General features: G+C 43.0%; 1 protein-coding gene across 1 annotated transcript in view; it reads left to right on the top strand.

Annotated features, from left to right (window-relative positions):
- The window catches only part of LOC124282634 (adenylate cyclase type 3-like), a 56933-nt gene that overhangs the window by 33297 nt on the left and 1246 nt on the right, over window positions 1–22390 (top strand). Inside the window, exons 8-20 of the mRNA XM_046718663.1 lie at window positions 634–772; window positions 1534–1761; window positions 2108–2202; window positions 3083–3244; window positions 4444–4557; window positions 4662–4779; window positions 8599–8861; window positions 10396–10480; window positions 11093–11251; window positions 13001–13147; window positions 14342–14443; window positions 21472–21592; window positions 21719–21843. Coding sequence (XP_046574619.1) covers window positions 634–772; window positions 1534–1761; window positions 2108–2202; window positions 3083–3244; window positions 4444–4557; window positions 4662–4779; window positions 8599–8861; window positions 10396–10480; window positions 11093–11251; window positions 13001–13147; window positions 14342–14443; window positions 21472–21592; window positions 21719–21843 — 1858 coding nt within the window. The remainder of the gene's footprint in view (window positions 1–633; window positions 773–1533; window positions 1762–2107; window positions 2203–3082; window positions 3245–4443; window positions 4558–4661; window positions 4780–8598; window positions 8862–10395; window positions 10481–11092; window positions 11252–13000; window positions 13148–14341; window positions 14444–21471; window positions 21593–21718; window positions 21844–22390) is intronic.

Raw genomic sequence — 22390 nt, 5'->3', positions numbered from 1 at the left:
GACGGTGGCGGTTTTAAGTTTTAATAACCAAATAATGCGTTTGCAGTAGGAAGTGTATTGTTTGTCCACGTTGCATGTCTTGGGGTTAACAGCCTAAGCTAAAGGTCTTTACTGTCGTAATTGCTAATCCGGAGCCAGTACACTGTTGGCTGTTGTGGATTGTTAGTGACAGAATTGATTAGATATACATGTACGTTGGCTCATTTGTCCAGGGCGGGTGGGGCTTTGTGTTTTGTATTGACATATTACAAAGTATCGATCGAAGTCTGTGTTCTCGTCACATTTGTTTTGTGATCGCAATGATTAATGTATTGGAAGAAACGATTTTCCATCCCGTTTTTTCAAATCTCCTGAACTATGCAAAGCCACACAAAAGAAGCCCACCCACACCAAAAAAACCCCAACAAAACAAACAACAAAAATAACAAATCAAAACAAACAAAACAATAAACAAAACAAACAAACGTTTTTTAAAACTTTAAAAAAATACCAGTATTGCACATTCAGTCTTGTTCGCTGATCAACAGTGGATTCACCCTCAATATGATACCCATTTTCGTTTAACATCCAACATCTCTTATATGCGATCTATAACCGTAGTGAATCTGTAAGTGACGTCAGATTTCTCTCCAGGCGGGTGCACATTTCGGAGACCACCAAGTCCTTCCTCCATGACGAGTTTGAACTAGAACGGGGTAACGGAGACCAGCGAGAAGACTACATCCGTCTACTGGGTCTCAAGACCTACCTGATCAAGTCAGTCCTCAAACCGGTAAGTGGGCACCTCTTTTACGGTGTTCAATGATCTTCTGTCAGGGTCAAACCTTGCACTGTGTAAGGACATACAGTATGCAAGGACATTTAGCAGATGACGACATTTTGATGGCTATAATGTCTAGGTCCCCAGCCCCCCGGTGTTTTTTGCTGAAACGTAGATCATCCTTCCACACTCGGAGTTGATGAAGTGAATGAAATAGATAAATGTCTTCTTCACCTTCTGCTGAACAACACTTGATCTGCCGTAAATCTGATCTTCGGCAAGCCATACCTGTTGCATGGTGAGTGAGTGAGTTTAGTTTTACGCCGCACTCAGCAATATCCCAGCTATATGGCGGCGGTCTGTAAATAATCGAGTCTGGACCAGACAACCCAGTGATCAACAGCATGAGCATCGATCTGCGCAACTGGGAACCGATGACATGTGTCAACCAAGTCAGCGAAACTGACTACCGATCCCGTTAGTCGCCTCTTACGACAAGCATAGTCGCCTTTTATGGCAAGCACATGGGTTGCTGAAGACCTACTGTTGCATGGGATCAGGTGGTCAGGCTCGCTGACGTGGTTGATACATGCCATCGTATCCCAACTGCGTAGATCGATACTCATAATGTCAATCTTTGGATCGTTTGGTCCTGACATACAGACCGCATATACACACATTTGGTATAAGTGCAGCTTTAAACATCACAGAAACAAACACATTCTGCTGAACAGTTAAGGACAAGAGAATCATGGAAACTGACGATGTTTCAGCTGCAACCTGAACAAGTTAACGGTACGTCCGAACAAGTAAACGGTACGTCCGAACAAGTTAACGGCACGTCCGAACAAGTTAACGGTGCGTCCGAACACGTTAGCGGCACGTCCTTTAAGAACGACAAACACGTCACCGCCAAGAAGAATGGCTTCTCCAAGACAGGGTCTCCAGGAAACAATCCGTCACTGGAACAAGAGGACGGCATTCTCATGAACACATATGAGGTAAAGATGGAAGTATTGAGGTCTTGTATGATATCTAAGAGTTTCATGGACATCAAATTATTATCAAATACGAAAGCGTGCCGTATCCGTTGAAATAAGGAAAGCGACGGCCCATCGAATGCTCTTTGCTGTGAAAAGGAAAACTCTCTCAACTTGTTTTTGCGTTTGGAATCGCAGACAGAATCATGCATATTGGGCGAGTTACTTGTTTTATAATGGCAACCAATGAATAGACACAATAAAACCCCGATTGTCTGGATTGGGCAACATGTGTGTCATTTCTCTAGAAACTGTGTCGCTCGGGTTAGGTTCCGCTTTTTTTATGGAAATAACGTTATTTTACCAGACATCAGGTCAGCGGGAAGACGGGGATTTCGGGGGTGATGGTGGAAAGCTAGAACAGCGACTTCAAGAGGCACTTCTGGAAAGAGACAATGAGCGGTAAGGCCACCTTGTTATAAAGAGAGGAGTGGTGAGCAGTGAGCACTTCTGGAAAGAGACAATGAGCGGTAAGGCCACCTTGTTATAAAGAGAGGAGTGGTGAGCAGTGAGCACTTCTGGAAAGAGACAATGAGCGGTAAGGCCACCTTGTTATGAGCACTTCTGGAAAGAGACAATGAGCGGTAAGGCCACCTTGTTATAAAGAGAGGAGTGGTGAGCAGTGAGCACTTCTGGAAAGAGACAATGAGCGGTAAGGCCACCTTGTTATAAAGAGAGGAGTGGTGAGCAGTGAGCACTTCTGGAGAGAACAATAATAACACTGAGCACTTTGGAGAGGCGTGTTGCATATATAGATTTGGGTACTTGAGAAGCGAGTTAAATAACGAGGGTGGGGTGCACTGAGCACATCTAGGTAGAGACCACACAGTGTTTCATATATAGGCTATTTTTGTGTGCGCTGTCCATATTCAACTGAGTGCTTTTTAAAAAGCACTTTGATAGAACAGATGTCACATCGGCCAGATTGCTTGCTAATAGTGAACTGACTGACGGAACAGCAAGCACCCTGTCAGACACAGTCTGGTTGCAAAAAAACAGCTGAATGTGAAAATAAATTGATCAAAACTCTTGATAACGTTAGAAGCGAAAGTGACCAAATCAAAACTTTAGGATTATTACCGGTTAATGGCATCTCAAAACCAACAAATCTAATGTCCACTTCGCTAGATTGACAGTATCAGGTAGAATATTTTAGTTGGTCCAATCGCTGATGAGCCTGGCCGTTTTTGCACTGAGGGGATGCGATAACACACGTTTGACACCTGCTGATCCTGATTATCAATGTGTATGTTAATATAATCTGCCCTTGTTGTTTTCACAGGGGTGTTTCCAAGCAACTGCATCATCTGAGCATGCGTTTTGCAGACCGGAAGCTGGAGTCGCGTTATCAAGGCAGACGAGAACAGTTCAGCGACATGGCGTCATTGGGGTTGTGTTTGGTCGCATTGTTCACGTTTCTGGCCCGACTTTGTGTTCTGCCTGTGTAAGAATATAATTATATAATATCTATAACATGTGTATATATAACTAAGACAGTTCCAAATGCCTTCTTTTACATCCAGTCTACCCTTATATTTGCACAAGCAAAAACAGTTTTTGTATGTTTGTCAAAACTGCACCGGCTGTTCAGCTTCTTTAAAACAGACATGTTTTTTCCACACTGAGAGTCCAGGGGTCCAAAGCACTATTCTATTTTCTTGGTGTATAAATGAAGACTGACTGACTGACTGAGTTTGGTTTTACGCCGCTTTTAGCAATATTCCAGCAACATCACGGCGGGGGACACCAGAAATGGGCTTCACACATTGTGGGGATTCGAACCCGGGTCTTCGGCGTGACGAGCCAACGCTTTAACCATAAGGCTACCCCACCGCCCCTATAAATGAAGAAGGGATAGTAACCCTATATTGATCCTGCTTCTGAAAACGATCTTAGTGATAAGTTCTTCAGTCTGTTTCTTACGTCTATGTTATGGAGGGCTGGAGGGCTACGGTCGCTTTGAATTAGAGTGTGTGAGTTAATATTGTTTAGCGCCTCAGTAAGAATTATCCTAGTAATATCCTGGTGGCATAACAACTCGAGTCTGGACCAACAAACCACTGATCGAAAGCATGAGCAACAAATGATGTTCAAACAATCTACCATACAACGGGGCCTGGACACCCGATACCCATTTTGGTCAGCAATGATAACAAACAGGAGACAAGGGTTACTTAGTTTGACCCGGACTGAGTAAAACACAGTAAAACACCGTTATGTCGAAGTTGAAGAGTACTTCAGTACACAACCCAAAGGGCGCTGGGGGAGCCCAGTGGTATTTAAAAAACGTTGGCTCGTCACGCCGATTCTCCACATGGGTACAATGTGTGAAGCCATTTCTGGTGTACCCCCGACGTGATATTGCTGGAATATTGCTAAAAGCCGTAAAACCACACTAACTCACTCGACACATGAATGTAAAAAATATATCAAGGGACCACGTTTTACTTCGAGAGTATCAGTTAGACACATCAATGTTCTGCAGGAAGGTGTTTAATTGTATAAAGATGTATTATGCACGCCTGCCAACTTGCATGTAAGGAACATAAAACATAACTACCCTTGCACCTTCCATTTTTAAACGTCTGTGTTTTACAAACAGGCATTGTTTTCTTGAAAACATTTTGAATATATCATTTTCAGCACATTCCATGCCCTCTACTCATTCATCATCGGGATGCTGATACTGGTTGCTATGACAACTTTTACGATGGCTGTCAACCACAATGCTGTAAGTAAAGAACATAATATCTATATGTTTGCCATAGCATTCCACAAAGCATATTAATACATCTAATTTTGAGACCCTGCAGTTAGTTTATGAAAATCAAATGTGGGTTATTTATTTTCATTACTTTCAGAATTCATGCCCCAGCTGTTTACTGCGCCTCTCAGAAAGAGTGGGAAAAATATCGTCCCCGGATCCTTTGGACTGGGTTCTTGGTCTTGGTACTCACCGCCACTGATGTTGTGGACATGGTAGGTGTAGACAAAATAGCAATGTATTTAGTCTTGTAAGTCCTCAATACTCAAGAGCATCGACGCGAAATGAGGATCCGATGGTTGCTATGGTTGTGTGAGCTGACAGTATATAACTCCATTACTTGTACCACAGGGCCATGGAACAAATATTCCCTACAAACAAACCTGCAGATGAGACCGAATAGCGAGTTTGTTGGTGTATAAGACTCAGTTTTTGGCCCATCAGGGTTCCATTGTGAGAAGCTTCCCTCTGCCGAAAAATGATACACATGTTGCCTTAACACACATTAACTGTTGGAATATATAAACACATGAAATGTTTTCAACTTGTATCAATTATGGTTTTAGCCCCATTATCAACTCGCGACGTGACTCATCATATCAATTTTGCCAACTCGCTGAATGAATTAACATCTAGATTAAATCATAAAGTGTATAAAAATCGAACACCTTTGGTGGTACTACAGAATCTTCAAATAACAAACTCTTAGCTCAACAGAGTCTAATAATATCATCATTGACCCCATAGTTTCTCTACATTACTACATTGACAAGGTTTTAATAATGTTAGCATTGATGTCAGTCTACATGCTTCCACATTGGCAATGTCTGTTTCAACTCCATGCCAAACCTAACCTAATATTTTAAGATATATCCACACAACAGCAAAATTCGCTTTTAGATACTTCCATATTCTTGGAATAAATTCAATGAACTATTCTACCCGGAAGTCTCATTAGGACATTCACATGGTCACCAACAGCACATGCGATCTATATAGTTTCATTTGTGATCAAGGATATAATTAGGTTTGCTTATACGTTGTCGGGCTAGATTACGAAATTTGTCATGTTCGCTTCTCAGAAGCATTAGCACATTCAGTGTGAATGATCTCACTCGGGTACCGTCCCTCCATTGTCATCGCCAAATTGGAAGGCAGCCATCATGGAGCTAGATTCCCACGTTTGACACGCAGCAGTCACGTTCCACAACCTGTCTGCAGTTGTTACGTATATTGTTCGAGTGAGTGAGTATGGTTTTACGCCGCTTTTAGCAATATTCCAGCATTATCACGGCGGGGGACACCTGAAATGGGCTTCACACATTGTACCCATGCATATTGTTCGAGTGAGTAGTATGGTTTTACGCTGCTTTTAGCAATATTCAGCAATATCAGGGCGGGGACACCAGAAATGGGCTTCACACATTGTACCCATGCATATTGTTCGAGTGAGTGAGTATGGTTTTACGCCGCTTTTAGCAATATTCCAGCATTATCACGGCGGGGGACACCTGAAATGGGCTTCACACATTGTACCCTTGCATATTGTTCGATACAACATTGTATTCCTGTTATTAAATCTAAAAGCGTTGTACGAACTGTATACAGTGATATCATCGTATCCCTTCGTTGTTGGATATCAGTGTTTATGCGACACGGTTGGAGTCTACGGATCGTCGTTCTTCTTCGTTCCCGACAAATCATAAAATATGTTAGACTGTATACACCGGTACTCTGGTCGTGACAAGTTAAATATCAGGCTGAAAAAAGTATACACTTGAAAATTGGATTGTGCCCCCAAAATTACAAAGGATATCAAGATGGTGCCAATGTGGAACAGTCGATGAAACACAGTTAAAGTTAAATTGAAAATCTCAACTATGATCCTCGCATCAAATACCCCACCTCGATCAGACTTGATCTCGTCACTATATGGCTGGAATAATGCCGATGTGACGTAAAATCCAACTCAACGCAACTCAACATCCCCTCGAATAGTTCTTACTTGTTTCTTCATATTTAGCCAGCATGAAACATGGATGTATATTTTCGTCAGCCAACATTCAGGGCCGTCAGAACACCATTGTAGACAGCAGGGTAAAGCAATATATATGGGCCCTTGCACAACCTCAAAATGATTAGCATGGGTCCCCAATGTTGGTTGCCACCAGCAACTGACCAGCAATATTCCAGCAATATCACGGCGGAGGACACCAGAAGTAGGCTTTAGATATTGTACCCATGTGGGGAATGGAACCCGGGTCTTCGGCGTGACGAGCGAACGTTTTAACCACTAATCTACCCCACCCCCCGTCTGCAATATCGAAACACTGATATGAAACGACGAGATGAGAGAAAACAGTTTCTCAGCCACAAGAGCAATATGCGAATGATTTGTCAGTGTACTAGTGAGTGAGTGAGTGAGTATGGTTTTACGCCACTTTTAGCGATATTCCTCCAACATCATGGCGGGGGACATCAGAAACGGGCTTCACACATTGCACCCAGGTGGGGAATCGAACCCGGGTCTTCCGCGTGACTAGCGACACTTTTACCATTGCTCTACCCCATCGACCTGTGTTATTGGGTAAATATCCGGTACGCCCGGGTTGTATTTCTGGATTTGTCGGCACCAAATCCGTGGGTTCCCTTACATGGGTACCCGGTGGAAAAAGTCATATGACTATAACCTTCTAGCGCCTAACAGGCAGCTTGGGTTATCCGGGGTAATAATGTACTGTGCCTTGATTGTTAGCGCTATGAGCATACCTAGTGTGGAGTTTGGCGCTATATAAATGGACACATTATTATTATGTGCATGTCTGAGACCTGCACACAATGTATCCATGTGGTGAATAAAACCCGGGTCTTCGGGGTGACAAGCGAACGCTTTAACCACTAGGCTACCCCACCACCGCTGTCAGTATACTGACAGTGTGAAATTGACATCTTACTACAGCCCCGATATTAGGTGGCGGACTAAACCGAGCGACCCAGAATGTTTGTGGTCTGGGAGTGTTCCCAGTACAGATGGTGCTTCCTGCGATCTATAGCACACATTGTGTGGACAAGTTGTCGCCTCCGATGGAAACCTCGATGTGCATTTATCTGATTAGTTTGGTAAACCAAGCGCCTAACGACTATCGATTGTCAATGTGCCATATGGTTTGTTGTCTAAACTGGTTGATATGAAACTCAGGTTATGTTGGGGCGGTGGGATAACCTAATGGTTAAATCGTTCGCTCGTCACGCCAAACATAGGGATCGATTCCCCACATGGGTAACTATGCGTAGCCCTATTCTGGTGTGCCCCCGCCTTGACATTGCGGTAATGTTGCTAAAAGTGGCGTAAAACTAATCTCAATTATTCACTCGGGTTATGTTATCTGTGACGTTAATGAATGGACTGTGGGAACTTCAAGATACCCCTTCTGATTGTTATCTTTGAGCATCCTGATTCATATCCAGAAAGACCGCCAGGTAATAGGATACAGCACAGGTGGGAGATAGGGATGGCAGAAGTTCTGCCAAAATAAAACCAAACACGGTCATTTTTCAACTACTTTTCGGATATTAGTTTAAATATTTTTGCAGGAAAGGGCCTCACCTCTGCCGGGATTACGAGTTGCCAAATCATGATTGGCTCCGCAGTTCGCACTGCAGAATAGCGCGCGCTCACGCACGCACGCACACACGCACACACACACACACACCAGGATCCGCTAATTGTGTGTTTGAATCATAGAATCATTTCCTGTTCTAGCAGTATTTTCTGTCTCCTTTCTTTGGTCGTTGACAATGTTATCTACTTTAAAGGACTATTTTGTGTTATTATGTGGACGTCTTCGTAAAACCAAGATACTTTTACAAAAACATAGTGATCTCAAAATCTTATTTAGTCTCCAACAAGTACATACAATTGCGGAAACCAAAAAGTATATTTATTCACTTCAGATATGTTTTCTTACAAGGCACATGTTTATCTATTTTTAATGTACCTTTTGTCAATTTCATTTGTGTTTTTCTCTTCCTAGTTTGGGTGCGCCATTACCAACCACGCCAACACCACTAGCAGCAAGTGGATGTTACCATCCGATCCCACGTGCAAATACCCGCCTTATTTCATTCATACCGGAAGTCTCGTTCTCATGGGGATTGCAAGTCTCGTCCAGATTGGACAGTTTGTGAAACTGGTGTTAGTGGTTTCCATAACAACCCTGTACTGTGTATTAGACATCGTGGTAATGCCGCAGTTGTTTGACAGTTACGACATCACCGTCTACAGCCAGTATGAAAGGTGAGCTCATTGGTGAGAATGTCAGATCAGCTTAATACGTCAGAAATAATACATTACCGCCTTAATGATACGAACTGGAAACTTAATATAAGACTACCCGAGTTACAGTAAAACCCATCCTCGGCAATCAAGTGTTATATGTCTTCACTCTAATTTATCAACGTCCTCAACACATTCGCCAGTATAGCTTCGTTTTGTGACCGGTTTCCTGACACCACGCTGAACATATACTCTTCAAATGTTTAACTGATATTCGGGCATACAAAGATTGTTACAAACTATACTGTGTGTATTGAGAATGCCAAGACCACAATGTGCCAACAGTATTCGAGATAAGTGCCTGTCCCTAGGTCTGTGACAGATCTTGTGTCGGACCCGTAGTTCCACATTTCTGTAGAAAGTTATGTTCTGCAGTAAATGTACGTGTAGATTTATTGGTCACGATAACCTGCACATTTTAAAGACGAGTTGTGTCGGAGCGTGCAGCGTCTTATATCGGTCCTGAAGCAGCCTGGATTTATTCATGTAAAGTTCCCAGACGAAGATCCTTCAATCCTCTTGTTTCTATCTGTTTGGACATTATCAATAAGGCTCGATAGCATAAAGATGGTGTCCTATTTAGGTTGTTGCCATTTTGTTTTAGCCTGTATAGCGAACGGTAGACAGTTCTACATGGGGAGGTTGGGCAGTGTCATCCTTTACTGACACTTAAACATTCTTCAGAAAGTTTTGCCAAATCATCGGCCCTGTCTTTTCCACGCAGCCCAACATGTACAGGTACCTGTGGAAAGTCAACATCTTTACTCGATTCTTTAAAAAGGACAAGTCAGGAAGAACCTGAACAAATTGCGGAAACCGCACTGTCAGAATCACTATGTATAACAGCTGACACAGTTTTTTTATGACTAAAAACAAGCTACGATTACACCCGCATTGCGATCCCTTTGTTGTGTGTATGTGACCTTGGAACGACTACCTTCCTCTGCCTCATTACTGAGGTCAACAGGTATCGGATTTGTTAAATATATCATCAGAAGTTTGTTTCTGGCATTGACTTTAGATCAAGTTCAAGGAGGTATTGGTTGGTTTTTATGCTCATTAGCGAGGAAATTCTGTGCTAGTTCGGTGATAATTGATGAGGATGACGATGCTAGAAACTACAGTGCATGGCTTCAGGGCATTTAATACAAAATTATTGTACAGTGTATTGTCGAGGATGGTTGTCAACATGTTTTCTGTCGGTTTGGTAATTAGTTTAGCGATGCAATTACGTACATATCAGATAAACTGATGGAACAAACAAAGTATGCAGCCTGTTTGATGATGGCTAAAAATGAGACAAAAATGTTTTTTTTTATCTGGATGAATTTGATAAGGGCATCATAATGTGGAATACTGTTCTAACCTAGCAATCGTTTTATAATGTTTGTAATAATATTATAAATTTGTAATTCAAATTTCTGTTCAAGATTTGAGGTGGTAATGCATGATTTGAGAAGATAATATTACCTTGTGTGCCTCTCTGTCTTCTTAGGGATAGTGTGATTCTGCCTTCGAAGTACCGATTGACAGCAGCGCTTATAGCCGTTGCTGTTGCTGTAATCTTTTTCGGCAGGCGGGTAAGTTAAAAAGATATGTGAGTGAGTGAGTTTAGTTTTACGCCGCTTTTAGCAATATTCCAGTGGGACAGCAGAAATGGGCTTCACACATTGTACCCATATGGCGAATCGAACCCTCGTCTTCGGCGTAACGAGCGAACGCTTAACCACTGGACTACCCCACTGCCCCAGAGTGATATGTATTGAGTGATGCCTTGTATGGATCTTCTTATGGTTCGAACCACAGACTGGGCCTGAACATATTTCTTGGCTTATCAGCGCCGACCGCCTCCGTAGTGTAGTGGTTAGAGCGTCCGCCCGGAGAGCGGAAGGTTGCGTGTTCGATCCCCGACCGCGTCATACCAAAAGACGTTAAAATATGGTACTTGTTGGTCCCTGCCTGGCGCTCGGCATTAATGGGTACAACAAGGACTGGTCGGCTCGGAGTCACGTCGTCATATGAGCGAATATTCTCAAGCACGACGTTAAACCCAATTCCACCACCACCACCATGAAGCGATGCTCATGGTATCAGTGGACGTGTCATTTTCAGACCGCTGTCATATTGCAGGAATATTGCTTACTATGTTAATAACAAAAATATGTAAAATTACTTGGATTGTCTCCCCTTAGACGGACTCAACCTCTCGGAGCCTGTTCCTTTTGGCGGAGAGAGCCGACAAGCAGAAGGAACAAGTGACCTTGCTCAGGATGAAAAACGAGGCTCTCGTCTACAATCTACTTCCGGGTCACGTGGCAAAGGACTTCTTAGGCTCACAGAAGAAAGATGACGTAATCAGTTTTACCTCATACTATTAGAAAACAACCAATGCCATAAGAACGGTGGTCAACGTTAGATGGGTTAATAGGTTTTATTGCCTTCTTTTGTGACCGCTAGCAGATATCAAAGTCTAGTTTCCACTTTTTAATCTAAATTATGCTGAAGACCTGTTATGATGTGTGTTACACAAGTAGTATATTCTGAGAAAATATGTTTATTTAAAAGCTTGTAATAATAGCATGGTTCTTAACTTGGATGACGCTTTTTGGAAGCATTTATCCATAAGTTTTATCTGTACAGAAAGTAACAACGAATCTGGATTCATGTGAACACTCATCAACTTCAGCCTACTCATATCACCATTCTTTAACAAGGGGTTAACATCATATAACCATTTGCAACTTCAGTCGGTTTACTCATGACTATAGACTGTTTGCAGTGAAAACGTACCCTTGAATTTCACTTTAAACAAAAAAGCAAATCGACTAAAGTAAAATTAAGATTACGAATCCTTATAATTTTACCTTGCCAATTGACCATTTAAATCGCTATTATTGGTTTGTATTACAAGGGGGTAAGCATAGTAGTTGGAACAGTGAAACAAATGCACGTGCGGTACGTGGCGAGCGTTAACTTAGACCAAACCTACTTGTTCTCGGTGTTTCATTTAATGCACGCACACCCTTGTAATACAAACCAATAATAACGAGGTGAAACTATGATCGTTTGTTAAATAACTTTTATCCTCAGTTGAATAAAATTCTGAGATTTAAATGGTCATTTGGCAAGGTAAAATTATGAGGATTCCCAATCTTAATTTCACTTTATCCGATTTACTTTTTTGTTTTGAGTGAAATTCATCGGAACGTTTTCACTGCAAACAGACTATATCTGATGAACCTCCTATGTGTATCTCTTGCGACGAAATGTTCCCCACCAAGCATATTCTGCTTGACTGTGCGGACTTTTCAAATGCGAGGCTGACTGACTGACTGAGTTTGCTTTTACGCCGCTTTTAGCAATATTCCAGCAACATCAGGGCGGGGGACACCAGAAATGGGCTTCACTCATTGTACCCATGTTTCGAACCCGGGTCTTCGGCGTGATTGCCAGCTTTAACCACTAGGCCCCTCAAATGCATCGCTCTATTAAGGGACAGATCTGAAAGACCTGTTTACCCGTTTGAGCGGGCATCTCATTGTTAACTACCTGAGGGCAGCTGACCTGTATCATAAATTGTAATTATGTAATGTGAATGACATTTTTGAATGACGAATGGCTTGAGTTTTTGGGGTTGTTTTTTAATTTGGTGCTAAGAGATTTGTAAATGATAATGTAATGAATACATATGTTGTTGTTTTTAAAAAAAAAATAAAATCATTTAGACTTTGTACTTAAAATGTTTATGAATGCAGACTTGATGGCGTCACTTTATGGCTGGAATAACGCCGATGTGACCCAACTCAACTCAACTCTATCGTTGTCGTACAGTAACTACTGCTGCTGCTGCTGCTGCTACTGCTGGGGCCGCTGCTACCCCTACTCTTACTATACTTTCTAATGACATCCGGGGCGGTGGGGTAGCCTAATGGTTAAAGCGTTGGCTCGTCACGCCGAAGACCCGGGTTCGAATCCCCACATGGGCACAATGTGTGAAGCCCATTTCTGGTGTCCCCCGCCGTAATGTTGCTGGAATAAAAGCGGCGTAAAACAAAACTATGTCAGGCAGTCTAATGACATCCTCGTTTGCTGTATTGTAGGAATTGTACAGCAACGCCTACGATGAGGTCGGGGTGATATTCGCGGCCTGCCCCAACTTTCACAACTTCTACAACGAAAGCGCCGTCAACAACAATGGTCTGGAATGTTTCCGGTTCCTCAACGAAATCATCTCCGACTACGACGAGGTGGGACATAAGACTGGCAGAAATAACCGATTAGTTTGTTGTCAAAATGTACATGCGCTTCAACTGTAACACTACAGTTACATGCTACTCGACATGTACAGTGCAAGGAACCTAATTGTCCTTCTAACGAAAATTAATAAATTACCTTTATTTGGTCTGTTTTGATATAACAAAGAGAAAATGTTAACACTTACAACTTTAGTTTAGGCAGATTTTTAATGGTCATTTATACATATACGCTTATGAATTTGACGTTATGTCAAATCTGGATGATTAAAATTCTTCGTCAATTTCGTTTTATTCAATATTCACGAAAGTAGACCCTGTATTAAGAACCGCCACAATTGCCTGTGCAGAGTTGCCTCCCTTAGACGTCCCGCGATCCTATCATCGTAGAATAAAATCAAAGTTACAATCAAGGCCTGTGTCAGCTGTGTAACATGCTTGTAGTTTCCTACCCGTGAAGGTCTGGGTTAGAATTGATCTTCAGTAATACATGCTTGTCGTAAGAGGCGACTAACGGGATCGGGTGGTCAGGCTCGCTGACTTGGTTGACACATGTCATCGGTTCCCAATTGCGCAGATCGATGCTCATGCTGTTGATCACTGGATTGTCTGGTCCAGACTCGATTATTTACAGACCGCCGCCATATAGCTGAAATATTGCTGAGTGCGGCGTAAATCTAAACTCACACACGCTTTCCCACACACAGTAGTTTCCTTCAGCAAAGCAGTCCGGAGACCTGCATCACGCCGCTTTTTATTCCACACACAGCTACAGTTGGGCTTCACACATTGTACCCAGTGGGTTCAACCTGATTGTTAACTATTTTTAAAAGTACTTGCATGTACAGCAGGTCCCGTTTCTGACAATACCGAGGTTACGTTTCTCCCTTCCGTCATTATATGGGAGGTGGGGTAGCCTAGTGGTTACGGCGTTCGCTCATCACGCCAAGGACCTGGGTTCGATTCCCCACATGGGTATAGTGTGTGAAGTCCATTACGGTGTCCTCCGTTGAAATGTTGTTTAAGGCGGCGTAAAACTACACTCATTCTCTACGTCAGTATATATCTACTATTGACGCTGTTGACAAATGCCGTGTTACTGTAAGACACATGGTTGAACTAAGGTGTCGGTATATGTTTGTACTGTAAGACACATGGTTGAACTAAGGTGTCGGTATCTGTTTGCAGCTGCTGGAACAAGATCGTTTCTCCTCCATTTGTAAGATCAAGACTGTCGGTCCTACGTACATGGCGGCTAGCGGAATGACCGGAACTGTGCACGTTACCAAGGTAACCCCAATATACAAGGACAGTGTCCAGAGCTCCCTCGCTTATCTGCAGTGGACACCATGACAGAATGTTTGTTTGTTTGTTGTTTAACGCCGCACTCAGCAATATTACAGCCATGTGGCAGCTGTCTGATTCAGATTCAGATTCATTTTATGCATGGGATACGGTATTTCGTCAGGCCTAAAGGCCTATCTTACGACAAGAATACAAATACACTTAAAGAATCAGTTGTTCATTCATTTTATGCACGTGAAATGTGGTATGTGGTGACATTTCTGTCAAGCATTGTGATCATCTTCATGTTTTAAATAAATAAACAATAGATTTGATAATATCAATATTTTAGAATTTAACTGACTGACTGACAATATTTGATTCATCTCTTACACAGTGTTGGTACAAATGATAAATACTTACTTCTTAAATCTTCAAACTTAGGTACATTAAAATAATACATTGAAATTTCACTTTCATGTATTACCTGATATGACAATTGCTTACAGATGGATTCATTTACATCACTCGAAAAGCTCTATTGGGTTTGCTGTAAATAGTGAATTCTAAAATAGAGCAGTGGAGATTCCAGGTTAGATACTGTACCAAGCAGCCAATGCCTATCTAACACGGCGAAATAAAGAGTTAAGCTATCTTAGCCCTGAGATTGACTTGATTGAGTCTATGTTAATGTATAGGGGCTACGACCGTCATAGCGCTAAGAAAATTTGGAACAGATGTTATATTCGGGGATACACTTTCTCAGGAACAGATTCTATAACTGTATCCGGCATTCTGTATTCGGCATTCGTACCCACACTCTCCGAGAGAGGCACCTTATCGCCAGCACACTCAGTTAGTGATCTAACCCATTCGGCCACCACAAAACTGAAAGTCTGACAACTGGTACTCTAGTCTGCTGCACAGTCCCTCAACCGCAATATTTTCCCATCCGTTAGCCCTCCCTGCATTGCTAAAGCCCACAATGAAGCAAGTCTAGGTTTCCTTAGTTGATCTCACCTTCTCACCTCTCCCCTTTTCAATTTAAAGGAATCAAGATTATATGTATTCAGAGACTAAGCGTTAGTCTACTGGTATGCTAGAGCACCTTCTTGAACAGGGTCCAGGCTATCAGAGTCAGTGGCCTTGTTGGTGGCGGGTTAATGTAGCCCGATGGCAGGGACCCTTGCTTTCATTAACCCTAGTTTGCTGACCCCAGGGTCCAGGCTATCAGAGTCAGTGCCCTTGTTGGTGGCGGGTTAATGTAGCCCGATGGCAGGGACCCTTGTTTTCATTAACCCTAGTTTGCTGACCCCAGGGTCCAGGCTATCAGAATCAGTGGCCTTGTTGGTGGCGGGTTAATGTAGCCCGATGGCAGGGACCCTTGTTTACGTTAACCCTGGTTTGCTGACCCCAGGGTCCAGGCTATCAGAATCAGTGGCCTTGTTGATGGCGGGTTAATGTAGCCCGATGGCAGGGACCCTTGTTTTCATTAATCCTGGTCTGCTGACCCCAGGGTCCAGGCTATCAGAATCAGTGGCCTTGTTGATGGCGGGTTAATGTAGCCCGATGGCAGGGACCCTTGTTTTCATTAACCCTAGTTTGCTGACCCCAGGGTCCAGGCTATCAGAATCAGTGGCCTTGTTGGTGGCGGGTTAATGTAGCCCGATGGCATGGACCCTTGTTTTCATTAACCCTAGTTTGCTGACCCCAGGGTCCAGGCTATCAGAGTCAGTGCCCTTGTTGGTGGCGGGTTAATGTAGCCCGATGGCAGGGACCCTTGTTTTCATTAACCCTGGTTTGCTGACCCCAGGGTCCAGGCTATCAGAATCAGTGGCCTTGTTGATGGCGGGTTAATGTAGCCCGATGGCATGGACCCTTGCTTTCATTAACCCTAGTTTGCTGACCCCAGGGTCCAGGCTATCAGAATCAGTGGCCTTGTTGGTGGCGGGTTATTGTAGCCCGATGGCAGGGACCCTTGCTTTCATTAACCCTGGTTTGCTGACCCCAGGGTCCAGGCTATCAGAATCAGTGGCCTTGTTGGTGGCGGGTTAATGTAGCCCGATGGCAGGGACCCTTGCTTTCATTAACCCTGGTTTGCTGACCCCAGGGTCCAGGCTATCAGAATCAGTGGCCTTGTTGGTGGCGGGTTAATGTAGCCCGATGGCAGGGACCCTTGTTTTCGTTAACCCTGGTTTGCTGACCCCAGGGTCCAGGCTATCAGAATCAGTGGCCTTGTTGATGGCGGGTTAATGTAGCCCGATGGCAGGGACCCTTTGTTTTCATTAACCCTGGTTTGCTGACCCCAGGGTCCAGGCTATCAGAATCAGTGGCCTTGTTGATGGCGGGTTAATGTAGCCCGATGGCAGGGACCCTTGTTTTCATTAACCCTAGTTTGCTGACCCCAGGGTCCAGGCTATCAGAATCAGTGGCCTTGTTGATGGCGGGTTAATGTAGCCCGATGGCAGGGACCCTTGTTTTCATTAACCCTAGTTTGCTGACCCCAGGGTCCAGGCTATCAGAATCAGTGGCCTTGTTGGTGGCGGGTTAATGTAGCCCGATGGCAGGGACCCTTGTTTTCATTAACCCTGGTTTGCTGACCCCAGGGTCCAGGCTATCAGAATCAGTGGCCTTGTTGGTGGCGGGTTAATGTAGCCCGATGGCAGGGACCCTTGTTTTCATTAACCCTAGTTTGCTGACCCATCTCGGTTTTGCAAAGCCTGTCGTCATATTGCTGAGTGGGGCGACAAAAATACATTACCTGTCCAGTTCACCATATATCATACACCAAGACTAGAACATGGTAGAATGACGCAAAAAGTCAACAGACATAACCAAACAGAAAAGCATTACAACAGGCTTTCATGTTTGAAACTGACAGAACATAGAGATCCACGTGTTCAAGGGTAGACGAGTAGGAAATTGATTGTCCCATTTTATGATACCAGGTTTCAGCAAGAAGTCTGCTTTAGCGCGGGCCAATTCCGTTTTAATGTATATTTGCCGTTGTGTATGTATCACAATGCCCAGAATATGTTTAATATCAATCCCATTGCCCACTCAGCTTCTTGAGAGCCCATTTGGAAAAGAGATGTCAGCTTCAGAGGAATCGATGCAAAACGTTGATAGATCGGAAAGATGATAGCAACAGACCCCATGTAGCTATTTGATCAGTTACTGAATTTTTATTTCTGACTATGGCAAAATGAAAATAATTAATCACAGACTTAATGGTTACAGAGCAGAGAAATAGTAAAGAAAATAGATTTGATTGATGGTCGTTCTGTCGTAGCTTATAATGAAATGTACTATATGACTGGAATAAATGGATATCACCCCATGACCGGGTTAATGACTATCACTCCATGACTGGATTAAATGGATATCACTCCATGGTCGGTTTAAATGGATATCACTCCATGACTGGATTAAATGGATATCACTCCATGACTGGATTAAATGGATATCACTCCATGACTGAATTAAATGAATATGCTCCTTGATTGCAATCGAGAACAAACGTTCATATGCTGAAGAACACTCTTCCTAACGTTCAGATCACATGGAAACTGGCTACCTTGTAACACTGAAAACACATAGGGATAGAACAATATTCTATGTCTCTATATTTTTGCCTCTGAGAACTAATTTGAACTTTCATGTAAATTCGATGTTAGCCTGCTGCTTCAGTCTTAATCCCAAATTCTTAGATGTATTAGATGAAAGGCGCCGATAGTACTTTATCGGGCTATAAAGTGCACATTTTGCATAAAATCACACTGAATTGACGTCACTGTGTCATTCTACTGCCCTCTTCGTAAATTAAACTTGGGGCTGGTACAATTCGTCATTTAATCTGTAATTTGCGAAACCATGAGTCCATTCCCAAATGTTGACATTAACTACGCCGATATATCTACCTATATGTGTTAGGACATCAGTAAATGTAACATAATTCCCGTTCTAGGTCAGCATACAGCGTGCGTTAAATTTCGGCATCAACAGTGTCTTCTCTGGTATCTGCTAGAAGATATGTTGGTCTTTCATATGAATACCTCGATTTAATGTAAGCACCCTCATCTGTCAAACGTCATGGCTTCGACACAACAAGGAGAATCCTCGATGCTTTAAAAGAAAGTCTCTTTAAACATAAGGAGTTATTCCGAGTTCTGAGATTCATGGATGCATGGGAAACACAAAATGGACGCTTTTTTGGTAGATATTGCTTATGATTTAAGAAAGGGTTTTGTCGTGTGTATTTCTTTGAGTCATTCATGAACCGTGTCAATGATAAATACGAAAACCATTACTAAAAGGGCAACCTCCGAATCACTATTAGAAGAAACCTTTAAGTTAACCTTTGATATCTCTTGCTGTTGATTCACGCCTGTATATTGGTGCAATGCTTGTTCGATTTATTCCCACTTTTGGCAGTCAATTTTAACGGTGATAGTTAACGAGCTAGAACAGTTGTCCCGATTTTGGCAGTTTATGACTCACACCTCATAATTAGCTCTTTGAACCGCCTCCGTGGTGTAGTGGTTAGAGCGTCTGCCCGGAGAGCGATAGGTCGCGGGTTCGATCCCCGGCCGCGTAATACCAAAAGACGGTAAAATATGGTACTTGTTGGTCCCTGCCTGACGCTCGGCATTAATGGGTACAACAAGGACTGGTCGGCTCGGAGTCAGCATAATTGACAGCATTGACAGCAGCGCTTATAGCTGTTGCTGTTGCTGTAATCTTTTTCGGCAGGCGGGTAAGTTAAAAAAATATGTGAGTGAGTGAGATTTGGTTTTACGCCGCTTTTAGCACTATTCCAGTGGGACAGCAGAAATGGGCTTCACACATTGTACCTATATGGCGAATCGAACCTTCGTCTTCGGCGTAACGAGCGAACGCTTTAACCACTGGACTACCCCACTGCCCCAGAGTGATATGTATTGAGTGATGCCTTGTATGGATCTTCTTATGGTTCGAACCACAGACTGGGCCTGAATATATTTCTTGGTTTGTCAGCGCCGACCGCCTCCGTGGTTTAGTGGTACTTCGCTCGGCATTAATGGGTCCAACAAGGACTGGTCGGCTCGGAGTCAGTATAATGTGTCTGGGTGGGGTATTCATGCTTCACTGCGGCATGGTATCTCAGTGGGCTAGCACTATAAAACCAGCTTCAGTCTGGGCTAGTACAAGCATCCGCACATACACACGCATGCACGTAATCATATGAGCGAAATATTCTCAAGCACGACGTTAAACCCAATTTCACCTCACCTAATTAGCCCTTTGACACCTCCTTAATGAGTCTTAATGGATTTAGTCAACTCCTATGTAGAGTGAAGAAGAGAACAGAATAACAAAGACTTTTATTGATGATGATTATTTTATTCACAATACATTTGCAAAGTATTTCAAATGTTCAATGACACCAGCCAGCACACTGCCACAAGCATTGGTGATGGGGTGTTTTGGGTAGCGTCTTGGCTCTGTCCTTTCTCTTCCATAGTGAACATAAGTGTAACAAGAAATTCAGTTTCAAATCTATATATACTCTATCGAAATAAAACATCCTTCTTTTCTAGTATGTGAGATGAACTTCCCTCTTTCATCTACTCCGGAAATTAGTTATCTAAATAAAACATCCTTCTTTCCTGAAGTGAGATGAACTTCCCTAGCTCTAACCTCTTTACTTTTACAAACATCCCCAGTGCCTAATTGGTCCCTATTGTCCCAGTAGCAAATTAGTTACCACTTTACTGACGAGACCTGCATAGTCCAGACACAACAGACTGCCAAAAATGGGAAATCACCGCTTGTTCTACATCTTGAAGAAAAAGAGAGATGTGAGCTGATGCATCTAATAGATGGTAAAAAGTGTTGGCTTGGTAGGTAGCACGATAAGAAAGTTTGAAGCTCTCATAAAATCTTGTTGACATGTTTTAACTTCCTGTCCGTTTGTGGGATAAACCATATTATCTATCATGTGGTCTCTGCAGTGTTTGACCTTAACCCTGAAAAGCTGCAGGCCCTAAAGACCCAGAACCATAAAACGTTGTGGGTCCTGATCAGAATGTGTAGGCCCTATATTTTACCTACACTATAAGTAATTCAAAACAAACCAAAAATATGACAACTAACAAACTGAGTTAAAGAATTTAATTTATCTCTAGTGACTGATTTGTCTTCGTTTACAACGAAATCATGTCAAAATCGAAGTCTTCCGAAAAGTCTGTGATCTAAATTGCTTCCTCGAAAATGATGTCGTTTCACTTACAGACAACAGCTGCTGATCGAGATAAAAACTAGAAATTACTGAATGATATTTTCTGAAAATAATACTCTTAGTTATTGGGATGAACAAGCTGTCGTCCATAAGGACCTGCAGAAAACAAACTGTGGGTCCGGGTGGTTTTCAGTTGGCCTCGGGCCTCAGGGCCGACGTTAATTTCGAACGCTGGAGACGGTCTCTGGATAAAAACATCAAAGCAACAGAGCTTGTGTGTGAAATATTGAAACTATGAAGACAGTGTACTATTTGTTTGATTCTTTCAAACATTTGCGTACAATATGTTACAGAAATGACAGAAACAGTCGCTTGCGGACAAGGGACTAAACTGACGAAACGATACCCGATTTAGTGGGCCGATTACTGTCTGCCTGTAAATATATGGACATACGAGCCATCTATAAACCATCTTGCACCATCATCGCATTTTCTGAAACCGATTAATGTTAACTTTATTGCAAACATAAATAGTACCATTTTCACAGGACCGGTCTTTTCCTAGTCTACTTCTTGTGCCTAAAGGGGTGATGGATAAAGCTCCGTCACGCCAGCCCCAGCTAGGGTAGTGTGTGCAGCCCAGTCCGACTCAGGTCGATCAGAGTCATCAACGACGCCACACACTCAGCCAGGTCATAAAATGGAACCACGGTCAGTTCTTGTAACCATAAGCACTGGGAACCTACTTCAGACCTGGAATGCTCTCTTGAAGAAATATACTTATGTTCTGATAACGCTATTTCTACACTTTCAGTGCTCCAGTTTGCGCGAGCGATGGAAGCACCTTGACGACCTCGTCCAATTCGCTTTCGCTATGAAGGAGACTCTGCGCAAAATAAACGAGCAGTCCTTCAACAACTTCATTCTGAGAATAGGTGGGTCTTGGTACCATGTTGTCACATTTATAATGGAGTATCTCATGGATTTAATTTGCATCATTTTCATATAAATTTTACATGTTACGTGTCGCCGGAGTTTGAATGTTAAAGATACCGTTCCAGGAATCAACCACGGCCCCGTTATAGCGGGGGTGATTGGCGCCCGGAAGCCACATTACGACATTTGGGGAAACACCGTTAATGTATCCAGCCGAATGGAGTCGACAGGGCATGCTGGGAAGATCCAGGTATATTTCATTGCACACCTTTTAGAAATCTAATCTACTGTTCCATTACAATACCTCTAAGCTTCAACATCTGACAAACCACAGTGGGTCGCGTGAGATGACTCTTAGTGAGTAAATGAGTGAGTGAGTTTAGTTTTACGCCGCACTCAGCAATATTCCAGCTATATGGCGGCGGTCTGTAAATAATCGAGTCTGGACCAGACAATCCAGTGATCAACAGCACGAGCATCGATCTGCGCAATTGGGAACCGATGACATGTGTCAACCAAGTCAGCGAGCCTGACCACCCAATCCCGTTAGTCGCCTCTTACGACAAGCATAGTCGCCTTTTGTGGCAAGCTGAAGACCTATTCTACCCCGGATCTTCACGGGTCTGACTCTTAGTGAACTTCGGTCGCCCAGTGTAATTAAAACATGTGTATGTTCATGAGCCAATCCTTTCACTGCTTCCTGTTTCAAATCGCCGAGATGCGTCCCTTATGTCGAGCCAGAAACCTGGTTTTACGCCGCTTTCAGCAATATTCCAGCGATATCACGGCGGGGACAC

Source organism: Haliotis rubra, unplaced genomic scaffold, assembly GCF_003918875.1.
Source record: "Haliotis rubra isolate DU_JTF1 unplaced genomic scaffold, ASM391887v1 Scf30, whole genome shotgun sequence".
Taxonomy (NCBI): Eukaryota; Metazoa; Mollusca; class Gastropoda; order Lepetellida; family Haliotidae; genus Haliotis; species Haliotis rubra.
Note: the sequence above shows the minus strand (reverse complement) of the source record. Positions and strands in the feature narration are given on the sequence as shown.